The sequence below is a fragment of the Puma concolor genome, chromosome A2 (assembly GCF_028749965.1).
Source record: "Puma concolor isolate L17-30 chromosome A2, mPumCon1.1.hap2, whole genome shotgun sequence".
In the NCBI taxonomy this organism is placed as follows: Eukaryota; Metazoa; Chordata; class Mammalia; order Carnivora; family Felidae; genus Puma; species Puma concolor.
In genome coordinates this window covers 166447243-166460261 of record NC_141668.1, presented here as the reverse complement: position 1 = coordinate 166460261, position 13019 = coordinate 166447243, and the positions used below count along the sequence as shown (strand labels likewise).

Below are 13019 nucleotides of genomic sequence, written 5' to 3'. Positions count from 1 at the left end.
GCCTGAAATTGGGAGAGACTAGACCCCCTTCTCTGGTGGCTCTTCTAGGGGTCAAGGGTATAAGGGGCCTCATGCCAGAGGGTGGAGCTTCTGTAACAGCCCCCTGCCCTCACCTGAGGGGCCACAGTGAGTCCCGTGGCTAGTGCAGGGATGGGCTGGGGGGTCCACATAGGCCTGGGCTGGGGGGGGGGGGCGGATAGCCACACTTCCTATATAGTGGGAAATGGTCCTCAGGCCAGCTCTGCCCATAGGGACCAGGGGAGAAGCTGGATCCTGGGGAGAGGCAGAGAACTCTGGGCTACCTGCCTCCTTCCCACTGGGCTCTCCTTAAAGGTCAGTCTGGGATGGGGAGAGCCGGGGTGGCTCTGGTACCACCAACGTTCCTCAGAGCAGCCCCTCTGCCTGTCTTTGCGGGGACCCCAGGTGATGAGGCAGCCGTGGACAGCAGGGATGAACAACCCCAAGGCTGTGAATGGGGGGCAGTGGACACGGCTCACGACCCTCCCCCCCCCCCCCCGCCAGGAGGCACCCTTGGATCCTGGGCCGGGAAATTTAATACACCCCCCCCCCCCAGCCACAGGGGCAGCTTAGAGAGGATTCGATCCTCTCCCCCCCACCCCCGGCCCCCCAGGCCAAGGCCCCTGGGGTCAGCTCGTGGGCCTCCGCATTGTCCCAAGCGGGGCCTCAACCTGGTCTTCTAGCTCCCTGGGGGGCCGGGCCAGGGTGAGGCAGCCCGCAGCAGGGCGTGGGCAGCGAGGAGGACCCAGGTGTGGCCGCCTGGCGGAGAGAAAGAAGACAAAGGCGCAGCGGCAGGTTTCTGTACAGGAAGTCGGAGTATACATTTTAGTAACGGGCTGAAGAAATGAGGCATCCGGGGCAACAGTGCAGGGGCCACAGGGAGAATAAGAGATCGAGAGCTGGGGTTTGGCGTAAATCTTACAAAGTGTATAAAGAATCTGTGTTTCTCTACAATAACAAAAAACCAAAGGCTACAAGAGCGGTTGTATATACAAAACACGGAGATATTGCTTCACTTGCAAACAGGTTCCGGACCAGACGGGAGACAAGACAGAGGGGGGCACAGGGAAGGGCCGGAGAGCGCGCCGCGTGCAAAAGGAGGGGGAGGGGGAGAGGGGGGCTCTTCTCCCAGCATAAATCTACAGGCGGGAGCTGGAGTCGCGCACGCACGGGAGAGGTCGAAGGCGTGTGCCGGTGCGTGTGCCGGTGCTGGCTGTGCGTGGGGGGACAGGGGTGCCGAGAGCCGAGAGTGTCCGCCTGCCCCGGCCCCCTGGCGCCTTGCTCTTCGAGCATCAGCCCGGAAGGGGGTTCCGGATGGGGACCGCGGACCAGCTGGGCCAACTGGCCACAGAGGGCGGGAGGCAATCCCTCCCTGGAGTCTGCCGTGGAAAACCGGAGAAGCCCGCTCGGTGCGCCCATCCTCCTGGCCCATGCGCCCCGCCCCGCCGAGATGCACACGGAGGCCCCAGAAGAAACCGGGGCTTCCGGCTTTCCTCGAGCGAGCGGGCCGGCAGGTGCCGCCCACTCCTGTTCTTCCGGGGCCCCGGTCGGCCAGCCATGCGGAGCTCGATGGGAGGGCAGGAGCCAGTCACGGAGGGGGCGGAGAGGGGAGGGCAGGGAGGACGGCGGGGGGAGGGGCGGGCGGAGGACGAGGACGTGCACGCACGCGCGGGGCGGCGCGGGGCGGTCACAGGTTCTGGCAGCACTGCAGCTTGGTGGGTTTCTGTCCGTCGGTGGTGGGCGGCACGCTGATGTCCACCACGTTGTTGCCGGGGGACTCGTCGTGGGCAGCGCGGTCTGCAATCTGCTTCTGCGACACGATGCGGTAGATCTCTGCGGGGGGGGGGGGGGGGGGGGGGGGGGGGGGGGGAGTGGGGGGAGCAGGGAGTGAGCGCGCTGTGCGCCCCGCCCCCCTGCAGGGCTCATCTAGACCCCGCGCCTTGCCCCCGCCCCCCACTGTGCCCCCCCCCCCCCCCCCCCCCCCCCCCCCCCCCGTCAAGTCAAGGGGAACCGTGGCAGGGGGTGGGCTCCTGGAGGTTTCCACCCTCACCCAGTGCTGGCTGTGTGCTCAGCAAGGCAAGACCGTATCTGGTCACATATAGCCCTCCCCCACGCCCGGCCTCTTATCCTGTAAGATCAGAGCTCCCCCCCAAGCCCCCCCGGAATAAACTCTCAGAAGCCCGAGGGCCCTGCGCCCCTGATGCCGCCTGCTCCGCAGCTGCCCAAGCTGGCTGTTCTCTGGTGAAGCCAGGGAGGGCCCCCTGGAGAAGCTGGGTGGAGGGAGAGTCTCTATGTCCTGAGTGACAGCAGGGCCGCGATCTGGCCTGAGGCCATGGAGCACGCCATGTCTGTTCTCAGTCCAGACCCACTCACAGGTTTAAAGAATAAAGCTCCAGAGGTTATGTTCCGGAGCCTGCAACCCCAGTGGCCGGTGCTCCCGTCACGCCCGCCCTCCCCAGGCACGCGGGGGGCCACCATGGCTTCAGCCAGGCCCTGTGACCACCTGTGAGGATGTTCTTGAAAGCTTCCTCTACGTTGGTGGAATCCAAGGCTGAGGTCTCAATGAAGGACAAGTTGTTCTTTTCTGGAACAAAAAGAATAATGCCCAGGTGAGCGGGAAGGTGGTGGAGGGTGCTGTCCTGTGCCCTCTCGGGGACCCTGCTTGCCTGGCCCAGGAAAAAGAAGGGTTGGGGTCAAAGAGAGAGGACTGAGATGCCCACGCATCAGGAAGGGGAAGCTGGCACTGAGGCCGTGGGCACAGACAGGGAAGATGGCAGGGGCCGGGGTGGGGGTGCTGCCTGACTTCCAGATGCTTCTCCGATGCCTCAGTCACATGCCTTTCGGGAATGTGGCCCATGGGGGAAGCCCCGGCAGCCCCCAGCCTCACCTGCTCCAGCCCAGCGTGACTCACCTGCAAAGGCACGAGCCTCGTCAGTGGGCACGGCCCGCAGGTGGCGCAGGTCACTCTTGTTGCCCACCAGCATGATGACGATGTTGCTGTCGGCGTGGTCCCGCAGCTCCTTCAGCCAGCGCTCCACGTTCTCGTAGGTCAGGTGCTTGGCGATGTCATACACCAGCAGGGCACCCACCGCGCCGCGGTAGTAGCTGTGGGGCAGGACGCGGGGCCCAAGCCTGAGCCGGCCGCCAGTTCCCTGCACCAGGCTCCGGGGGCGGCATTCCTCAGCCCACACACAGAGCAGGAGGCACAGGGCCCGCCCGAGGGGCAGCCGTGGTGGCCTCACAGGAGATGCTTGTATCCCGAGGTTCAGGCTCTGCTCCCCAGGTTCAGCTGGGGAATATGGGACCAGAGGAAGTAGTCTGGGACCCAAAGTCAGAAGACACCCTTGGGGTCAGCCACAAAAGGGGAGAAGGAAAGGGCCACTGCTGGGCAAGAGCTCCAGCGCCCACCAAAGGCTCGGCCAGCCTGACCACCAAGGAGGCTGACGGACACACACCCATCCCGAGGGATTAAGGACATGAGAAGGTGACCAGCGGGGGGAGTCCGGAGGACGCAGCTGACTGACAGGGAAGGTCTGGGAAGAGGCAGCCCCAGTGGGTACTGGTGGCCGGGGAGCACCGAGAGCTGCGTGGGAGGACAGGACAGGTGTGGGACCAGGTGGGAGCTGAAGCGCAGAGGGAAGCTGAGGGAAGGCAGGCAGGGCTGGCGAGCGGCCACAGGGGCCCAAGCCGGTCCGGGGTAACAACTCTCATCGTGCAGCCAGCTCCCAGCAAAACCGCAGGGCTTCACGGGACTCCGGGGGCCAGAGACACTGCAGGACATGCCTGCCCCGGGGTCACAGAGTGGCCGAGACTGGGCACACGGGTCTTCCTGAGGATCCCCTAGCTCCTGGGGGTCTTGTCCCTCCACTGCGGGCCCCCCGCCCTCAGAGATCCGCTCTCTCCTCCTCCGATGCGACTCCTACCCATCCTTCTCCCCAGGGGCCCCCCCACCCACGGCTGCCTGCATCACCCCGGCCCTGTCGCTCACGCAGAGGTGATGGCACGGTAGCGCTCCTGGCCGGCGGTGTCCCAGATCTGCGCCTTGATGGTCTTGCCGTCCACCTGGATGCTGCGGGTAGCAAACTCCACGCCGATGGTGCTCTTGCTCTCCAGGTTGAACTCGTTGCGGGTGAAGCGTGATAGCAGGTTGCTCTTCCCCACGCCTGAGTCCCCAATGAGCACCACTTTGGGGGCAGGAGGGACACGGGTAAGACTCTGCGGGCCGGCGTTCCCGAGCCAAGGCCCACACACCACCCACGGCCACCTATAGAACGGTGGCGTCCCAGGTGCGGAGCCAGCTTGGAAACCGACATCGGGGCGGTCGGAGCCCGAGGCACCGCCTTTCCCGGGGCAGAAGCAGAGGCTCTGGGCTTCCAGAAGCACAGCCACTGCGGACAGCACGACACCCCTGCCGTCTCTGGTCTCTTCAGAGCAGAGCTGCCTCAGCTGCGGTGTAGGGACCCAGACATTCTGGCAGGCAGGCAGGCAGGGTGGGGATCCCACTCAGAACCCCTGAACTGGCTCCACGGCAGCCCAGTGGCCAAAAAAGCTCCAGGGCTGGGCAACCTTGGGCAAGTCACTTAACCTCTCTGAGCTGCCTTTTCTGCAAGAGGGGGACTCGAGGAGAAATGGCAGGATCAGAACTCCGCTAGCATCTAGCGTGCTAAGACAGGCAGGGGAGCGGTTATTACTACAGTTCCCCTAGGTTCTTACCTGCAGGGGTCTGTCTCTGGAGCTGCAAGTAACAGGAAATGGGAAGCCTCACCCCCGCGCCCACCCTCTGCTTCCTTCTGGAGAGCTGCTGCAAGCCAATCCACATTCGGGCCCCAGCACAGTCACAGCTGGCTCATGCGGAACAGGAATGTGCCCTCTGGATGCAGCTGGGAGGGGACAGAGCCCGCCACCCCCACGGCCCCAGAGTCAGCCCTTTCTGCAGACATCCAGAGCAAGAGTCGTCCTGAAGAGGGCAGAGCAGGCCCCTCCAGTCTCTGCCTTTATCCCTCTCTTTCCCAAGTTTCCTGCCCCAGCCATAGAAGCATTGCCTCTAGGGACCAAGGTGCCCCAGGCTCTGTGACAGGGCCACATGACATGGTCCAGGAGTCTGAGCCCAAGAGGCTGTCCTTAGACCCAGGTAGTCTCACCTCTGTGTGTGCACAGTGTATGTGCCGCACACGCACGCGCGGCTATACGTACAACGTAGAAGAAACAGTACGCAGCTGTCTGGCCAGAGACCCCAGGCAGAAACTACAAGTGGGGGCCTTGGGCTCTGGCACCCAAGGGTGGGTCTGTCCAGTGGAAAGTCACGGGGGCTGTAGGCTTGGTCACCCACAGCCCTAGTTAAAAGTTTTTCCTCGGTGGAAAGTTGTATATGTGCATGCCCAAATTCCCACGGCTTCTGACCGGCGTCACTGCCCCCACTCTGGTCTCAACACACGCGTCCCTCCGCAGCCCTGGTGGTTACGCTCGTACCAACAGGCTGTTTTCCTGGAGGCCACCAGAGGGCGCCTGTGAGCTGCCAAGCCAGGCCCCGCCCTCCTCTGCCCACAGCCTTCCAGGGCGCCCTCCTCCCTGGGGTAAAAGTCCAAGTCCAGGCCCACCCACAGAGCCTTGCATGACCTGCCCCGTGCCCTCCCTGCCCTCCCCTCCTCCCTCTCTCCCTCTCGCCCACTCTGCTCCTGCCACACGGGCCTCCTCACCAGGACTAGGAGATACACGGGCACGTTGCACTTCGCCTGGACCATTCTTCCCCAGGTACCTGCCTGGTGTCTGCCCTCGCCTCCTCGGTGTGGTCCCTCTGATGGCACTCGACCAAAGAGGGCTTCGCTGCCATCCGCTTAAAAGCCCACTCCCTGCCCCACCTGACTTCCTCCACAGCTCTCCCCACTCTCTCACACTGCAGCTTTCACTTATTTATTTAGTCTTTCCCACTGGGCTACAAGGGCAGGAACCTCAGTCAGTCTCCTTCCCTGCTGGGTCCCGGCCTGGTGCAGCGCCCAGCACGCAGGAAGCACCTGATCCACACCTGCAGAATGAACCGATGCCAAGGCGGCCGGTGGAGCGTCCCAGCCTCCCTGCCCCCTGGAAGATGCCCAGGTTACCATCCTCAGGCCGCAGGTGAGGAGGCAGGCAAGGCACCCAGGACCCAGCACCCTCTCTCGGCCGGCTACTTTAGAGCCAAGAACACTAAGAGCAAGAAGAATGTTTAATGAGCCTGTACTGGGATGACTCGGTCGGTTAAGCGTCTGACTTCAGCTCAGGTCATGATCTCGCAGTCTGTGGGTTCGAGCCCTGCATGGGGCTCTGTGTTGACAGCTCAGAGCCTGGAGCCTACTTCGGATGCTGTGTCTCCCTCTCTCTCTCTGCCCCTTCCCTGTTCATGCTCTGTCTCTTTCACTCTCAAAAATGAATAAGTGTTAAAAAAAAAAATTTTTTTTTAATGAGTCTGTACTAAGAAAGCCCTTGATTGGACCCCCCTCACACATGTCTCATGTAACCTTTACGGGTTAGGAAGTGGGAGAATGCCAAGCCTAACGCAGGCTCGCTCCTACCTCCCAACCATGCTCACCAGACAGTGACTTGCCCAGGTCCTCCTGGCTGGAAAGCTGTCCATCAGGATTTGAACCCATGTCTTCTGCATCCAGGGCTGAGCTCAGGGGCGGGGGAGGCTTCCTGACCCTTGGAATACATGGCAAACTCCTGCTCATCCTTCAAAACCCCTCAAGTCAGGCCTCTCCTCTCCCCTCAAACAACCATGTGGCCTGGCCCACGGCACCTATGATAACAGGGCCAGTGTTCTCTTGTGACACTGGGGGTGCCCAACAGAAGATGGCGAGCTGACTTGAGAGAAAGGTGGAAAGAGTGGGGACGGACATGGGCCCGTGGCTCTCAGCCATGCTGTGGGGCCCACCACCTACACCCCCAAGCCCTCCCCTCCTTCCCACGCGGCCAGGGGGACCTGGCCAAGGCTGGAGGGGTGTGCTCACAATTTTTATACCCTTAGGAATAGAACAGGAAATGACCAAGAGGGTGCCTTTTGGGCCCTGCCCTGTATCCCCACCCCTACCTGCTCCCTCCCTTCCCAGCCTTGGCACAACTATACAACTTCAGAGTCCCCTTGGCCCCACCCACTCTGCTGTGGCCTAGCCAACAAGCCCCTTAGCACCTCGGGCCAGGCTCAGCCCTAAAGGCTTTGTGACTGTGTTCTCAGGGCCACCCCTGGGACAAATGTTCATATTATCATTCCCCTTCTACAGTTGGGGACACTCAACCCAGAGTGACAAAGTTCCTGGTCCAGGGTCCCCCAGTGAGAAAGTGGAGGCCAGAGCAGGATGAGAGCCACCAGCCATGGCCCAGATGAACGACGGGAAAGCCAGGCTGCTTGGACAGTCCCTGGCACACGGTGCCCAATGCAGAGAGGTGGCCGGTGGGGCAGTGGCCAGGCTGGCCCCTTGTGCAGGCTGGGAATGAGAACGGCATTGTCCAAGGCACAAGTGATCTACTGTCTTGGGGGAAATAAAGGGCCCTTGAGGACACAGCCCGTAGAATTTCCACAGAAGTTGGTGGCACCAATGGCCAGGGAAACTGCCTCCCTGGACATGCCATTTGGCTGGCAGAGCAGGCAAGCCCAGTTGGCAAAAACAAGGAGCTGGCACCTCTTAAAGCCCAGGGTCCTCTGACCTGCCCCACGATAGCACGGCACCCCTGGAGCCTGCACTCAGGACACTCATGGACTGAGTGGCCATTTGCGGGGATAGGGGAGCTGGGTCCCCTACTCCAGCAAGAACAGGACCCTGCCTCTCCTGCAGAAAGCCAGCCCTGACCATCCCAGGCCCCAGGGACTGGCGCTTGGGGGCAATCTTGCCACAGCCATGTCCTGGGGCATCAGAGTAGACGACAGACAGGTGCCCAAAGCCAGGACACAGGGAAGGCTGCTCACCGGAGGAAGATGGTGCGCTTGGGTCCTTACCGGCGGGTCTGGTGGGGGCCCTGCCCGGGCTGGAGAGCCAGGAGGCTGCCTCGGAAGCACTCAGCAGAGGCGGGTGAGCACTGGGGCCTGGCCTGTTCCCTGGGTGCCAGCTGCAACTCTCTGCTCGACCCCTTTCCCAAAAGGACTTGAAGACGGTCCAGGGGTAGACAAAGCCTGGAGGACAAGGTCCTGGGCTACCTCAGCAGCGTCCCACTTCAACCCACATCCTCACAGGCTAGGTGAGTGGCCAGGGGCTCTAGGAAGTCCTCGGCGGCCCTTGGGGACATAGCTGCTCCCGCTGTGGACCCCGCAGCCTGGCCTACCAGAAGAGAGGTCAGAGGTGGCCCCCAGGGATTGATCTGCAGGCTGGGAAAATAGCCCCATGGCTGACAGGATAAAATGTTAGCAGGATAAACGTGCAGATCTATAATTAGGTACAAATAAACAACCTTACTCCTGCGGGAGGAGGGGAATGTGCAGTGAGGAAAACACCCAGGGGGATTCTATTGGCCTTGGTCTTGGAGGTCAAGGGAGCTAACGTGTGATGTGGCTGCCAACATAACCAAGGCGGTGGCAGGAGGGCTAAACAAGGCGCAGGCTGTGTCCCGGGTGAAAAGTGTGGCCTCTCCGTGCCAAGGGAAGGGCCAGAAGGTGACTAAAGCCTGGGGGAGGCTGAGCACAGGGTTGGGGGCAGGAGGATCATTGGCCCCCCTGCTCCTGAATGGCCCCCTCCCACCAGGAAGCAGGGCTGGCAAGCCTCAAGGTCAGAAAGTTGGCCCCTGTGGGGTGCCTGGGTGGCTCAGTTGGTTAAGCATCTGACTCTTGGTTTTGGTTCAGGTCATGATCTCACGGTTCGTGAGTTCAAGCCCCTCGTTGGGCTCTGTGCAGATGGCATGGAGCCCGCTTGGGATTCTCTCTCTGCCTCTCCTTTGCTCATGCACACTCTCTCTCTCTCTCTCTCTCAAAAAGAAACATTTGATAAAAAACAAACAAACAAACAAAAAAGAAAGTTGGCCCCTGTCACCCCTTCTGGTACACTCTTACCTTGTGCACTTGTCTAATGCCCAGACCTGCCCCTCTGCAGGCCACAGGGGTCTTAGGAGGGTCCGGGGCGACAGTATATTCATGTTTCTGTCTCAGCTGTCTTGTCACTGGCAAGTGATGGGACAGTGGTGGCTTGCCTACCTGCTGGCTTCTTTTCCTTTCTTCTGTATGTGCCAGACCCACCCAGTTTCCTTTTCCCGTTTAAGTGAGTGAAAAACCGAGTGGATTTAAAGACATACATGAAAAGACAATGAGGAGACCTCCAATAAGGCATCCGTGTGGATAGGTGGTCTCAGATGACCGCAGTCTGGGAAGTACTGACCTTGTGGGTTAGACTTTCACTCCTAACTCTGCTTGGAAAGGTCAGCAGGGCACCTGCCAACTCGGGAAACGAGGCCAGTGGGGGAGGAAAGCAGGACAGGCAACCTCCCCACCCCCACCCCTGCCAATTGCCGCAGAAGTCAGATCTGTGTTTCCAGGAAGCAGACTCTGGAGATTGAGTCCCGGGAAGCACACAGCCGCCCCACTGCCCCTGACCCAGTAACGGTGCTTCTGGGAACGTACTTCAAAGAAATAACCCAAAGGGCAAAAGATGACTGGGAAAAACACTGAGCTGAGTTATTTATAACAGCAAGTGCTTGAAAATAACAAGTGGGAAAGGACCATCAAAACCTGGCGGTGACTCCTGGGGAAACGCCCCCTGCCCTGGGGGGGGTCCCCATCCAGGCGGGTGACCAGTCAGGACCTGGGGAGCAGTGGCCTCCGGGCACCAGCTGCAGCAGGATGGAGTCCGGTCCACCTGTCGCCAGTCCCCAAAGCCCTGATTGAGCTTCCCCGGCCCCTAACGTGAGACCCCAAGGCTCAGTCAGGCCTTGGACTCATGCTTGCTGACCACACAGCTTCACCTGCCAGTGACGCATCAGCCTGCACACAGCTCCTTGGGCCCACGGTGCTGTGTGCCAACTCTGGGCCTTTGCATGGGCCCTCCCCCCAGCCCAGAAGCCTCTCACCACATGGATATCCCAGGTAGGGAGCGCTCCACCTGGCTCTCCACAGCCCCAAGATCCCCAGGCTCCCAGCCCCAACGTGTTAGAGGAGACCACAGACACAATGGTCAGCGACGGACACAGACTGCCCTCCCAGGGATCTCCACGCTTGCCCAACGAGGGGGAGATACCAACAGCTGGTGTGGGAGGCAGACCCTCAAGCGGCAGGCAGCAGGACAACGGTGTGTCACGGGGCCCCAGGGTAGCTATCAAAGGCAACCACTGTCGTCCAGGGAGCCCAGAACGGACAGCACGGGACCTGGCCAAAGCCCAGGTTGGCACCGTGAAGCCAGTGACTCTGAAATCAGTGCACAACGCCAGCGATGTGGATGGCGGGAGTCTTCCCAGCTGGGGCTGCAGGCTGAGGGAGCTAGGCCAGCAATGGCTGCCTGATCTGCCGAGGCCTCACTCGAGGCTCTAGAGCCCTCTGTCCCTTGGGCAGGGACGATCCTCCAGCAGGCTGGCGGAAAGCAGGCCTACCAGTGCGCATGTGTGGGGAGAGGTGGTCTGATAAGCTTATTAGTCCCATATATACTCCTTAGGTGGTAAAGCCCACAGCTGACCTGGATTCAAATCCTGCTCCAACACGTGCCCTCTCTCTCTGGGTCTCAGTTTCCAAGTCCACAGAGAGAGGCTGGAGAATACCGACGACTTCACAGAGCTGGGGTGAATTCATGCAACGAATTCATGAGCGGGAATGCTTGGGAAAGGGCGGGTACTTCGATAATTAAGAGTTCTGAGAGCTCAAAGATAATTGTTGCGGTTAACCAGCAAGCCTGGCACACACAGTCCCCCCGCCAGGCGCCCCTCCAAGCAATTCTGGGTCAGCACCCCACTCCAGGGTCCCCTACCACACACCTCAACCCCTACCTTGCCGTCTCTTCCCGCCCCCAGACATGCTGCTACCAATCAGGGCTGGTTCCTCCCACTCCGCGAGAGCACCACCCCCACCTGCCCCGTCCCAGCCCACTTCTTGGGCACGCCCACCACGCCCTAGCCCCGCCTCTGGCGGCCCCGCCCCCGTCTCGAATGGAGCTTTCCACCCAGCCCGGCCCGCCAAACGCTGGGGAGGCCCGGCTCCCGGAGGCCCCGCCCCTAACGGCCTCTCCCACCGCTTCGGGCCCCACCCCCTCTCGGCCCCAGCCCCGCCTCGGCGCATCCAAGGCCCCCAGGCCTCTCTGGGCCGCCGGTCCGGTCCGCAAAGCTGACTGAGCCCAGACTTCCCTGGCCTTCCCGGCTGCCTGACCCGCCGGGCCCCAAGTCCCGGGCTCCGGCCTGGGCCCAGCGGTCTGGAGCGCAGCCTCGGTCCGCCACCTCCCCGTCGTCCCCTCGCCCGTTTGTGTCCCACCGACCGCACCTTTGAATAGGTAGTCGTACTCGTCGTCCCGGGTCCCCATTGTCCTGGCGCTTCCGGCGGGATCGGCGACTCCGCAGCCCCACCACAAACACCCGACGGGGGCGGAGCCGGCGCCGCGCAGAGCGGCGGATAGATGACCAATAAGAGGCGGGTGGCGTAGCGACCGGCACCCAGGGCAGCCAATTACAGGCGGAAGCAGAGCCTCAGGGGTGGGCGCTGCCTGGGATCCACCCCTCTCGCCCTCGGTCTCCTGGAGAAAGGCGGAAGGAATGCGGACCTTTTTGAAGTGACGTCCGCGTCAGCCTATCAGAGGTGGGCTCTGGAAGGCGGGGCGGAAGACTGTAAGAATGAAACAGATTGATGGAGCGAGTAACCAATGAGAGGCCTGATTCAGGAGGTCCCGGAGTACCAGAGGACCTGTCCGGGAAGGGAAATGGGTCTACGTCCAGGTGATGTTACGCTATTTAACGTCCCGATGACGTCATAGGTCAATACGCTCTGCTCTGCCTCCTCCGCCCTGGCAAATGACCGTTTCCGGGGGCCTCTGAGCTGGTGGGGGAGGGGGGATTTCCACCTAGTGTTTCCCTGTCCTCCCTTGGTTGGGTTTCCATCACTACGTTTCTGAGTCATTAAGATACCCCTCTACCTCAGTTTTCTCCGCTACATAACGGAAGGAACTCACCTCCTGGAATCTTTTGAGGATAACTAGATCAATTCCCTAAACACTCAGTAAATCAACCATCCACTTTCTGTCATTAAGTCTTTAACAAATATTTATGAAATCCTTCCTGGACGTCAGACTCTCTCCAACATGATCTCCCCTTCTCTAAATCCTCGCCTTGTTTTATTTCGCATCCCCACCTCCCCACCCCGAGGGTTTATCACTACCTGACATTAGATTATGTATTTCTGGGGGTGTCTGGCGGGCCCAGTCGGTGGAGCCTATGACTCTTGATCTCAGGGTGGGGAGTTTGGGCCCCACGTTGGGCGTAGAGCTTATTTAAAAAAAAAAAAAAAGAAATATATATATATATATATATATATATATATAAATACATATATATATATGTATTTCTTGATCCAGTAATCTCTTTAGTCCCCTGCCAGCAGAACATCAGCCCCATGAAGGCAAGGACTGTCTGTCACTGTGGGTGCTGTGTCCCCAGTGCTCAATGTATAGTTGATCAGTGATGAATAATATAACCAGAGAGCTCTGTGCTAGTTATTTTGTTATGACCATAATTGTAATTATTATAATTGCCTCCTAGCCCTCATCCCTGGATTGTCCAACAGGCATCTCAGACACTAATTTGGTCTCTTCTTCCAGGTCTACTCCTCCCCCTGTGACTATGCTCTCCCCACACCACCCCCTACCTCGTGCTGCTCCAATGCCCATCTCACAGCCAAAGGTCATGAACTCCTCTCTCTCCTCCTCTCTTAGTCCCCTGCTTCTTCCTCCCCTCTTTTCCCTCAGTTGCATTATTCTGTTCCTCTTCCCTCCTAAATTTCTGACCACTTCTCACCCCCTCAGTCCTAGACCTGTCGTTAGTCCCTGGACCAGTACAGTTGTCCAGTACAGAATCTTTTT

General features: G+C 60.3%; 1 protein-coding gene across 1 annotated transcript; it reads right to left on the bottom strand.

Annotated features, from left to right (window-relative positions):
* Positions 1 to 814: 814 nt before the first annotated feature.
* Positions 815 to 11579, bottom strand: RAB11B (RAB11B, member RAS oncogene family). Its single transcript, XM_086699249.1, has 5 exons — positions 11432 to 11579; positions 4007 to 4202; positions 2930 to 3123; positions 2522 to 2602; positions 815 to 1851 (listed from the first exon to the last, which is right to left on the bottom strand). Exons 1-5 carry the CDS (start codon positions 11469 to 11471, stop codon positions 1706 to 1708), a joined length of 657 nt encoding a protein of 218 aa, XP_086555375.1. The 5' UTR covers positions 11472 to 11579; the 3' UTR covers positions 815 to 1705.
* Positions 11580 to 13019: the final 1440 nt, after the last annotated feature.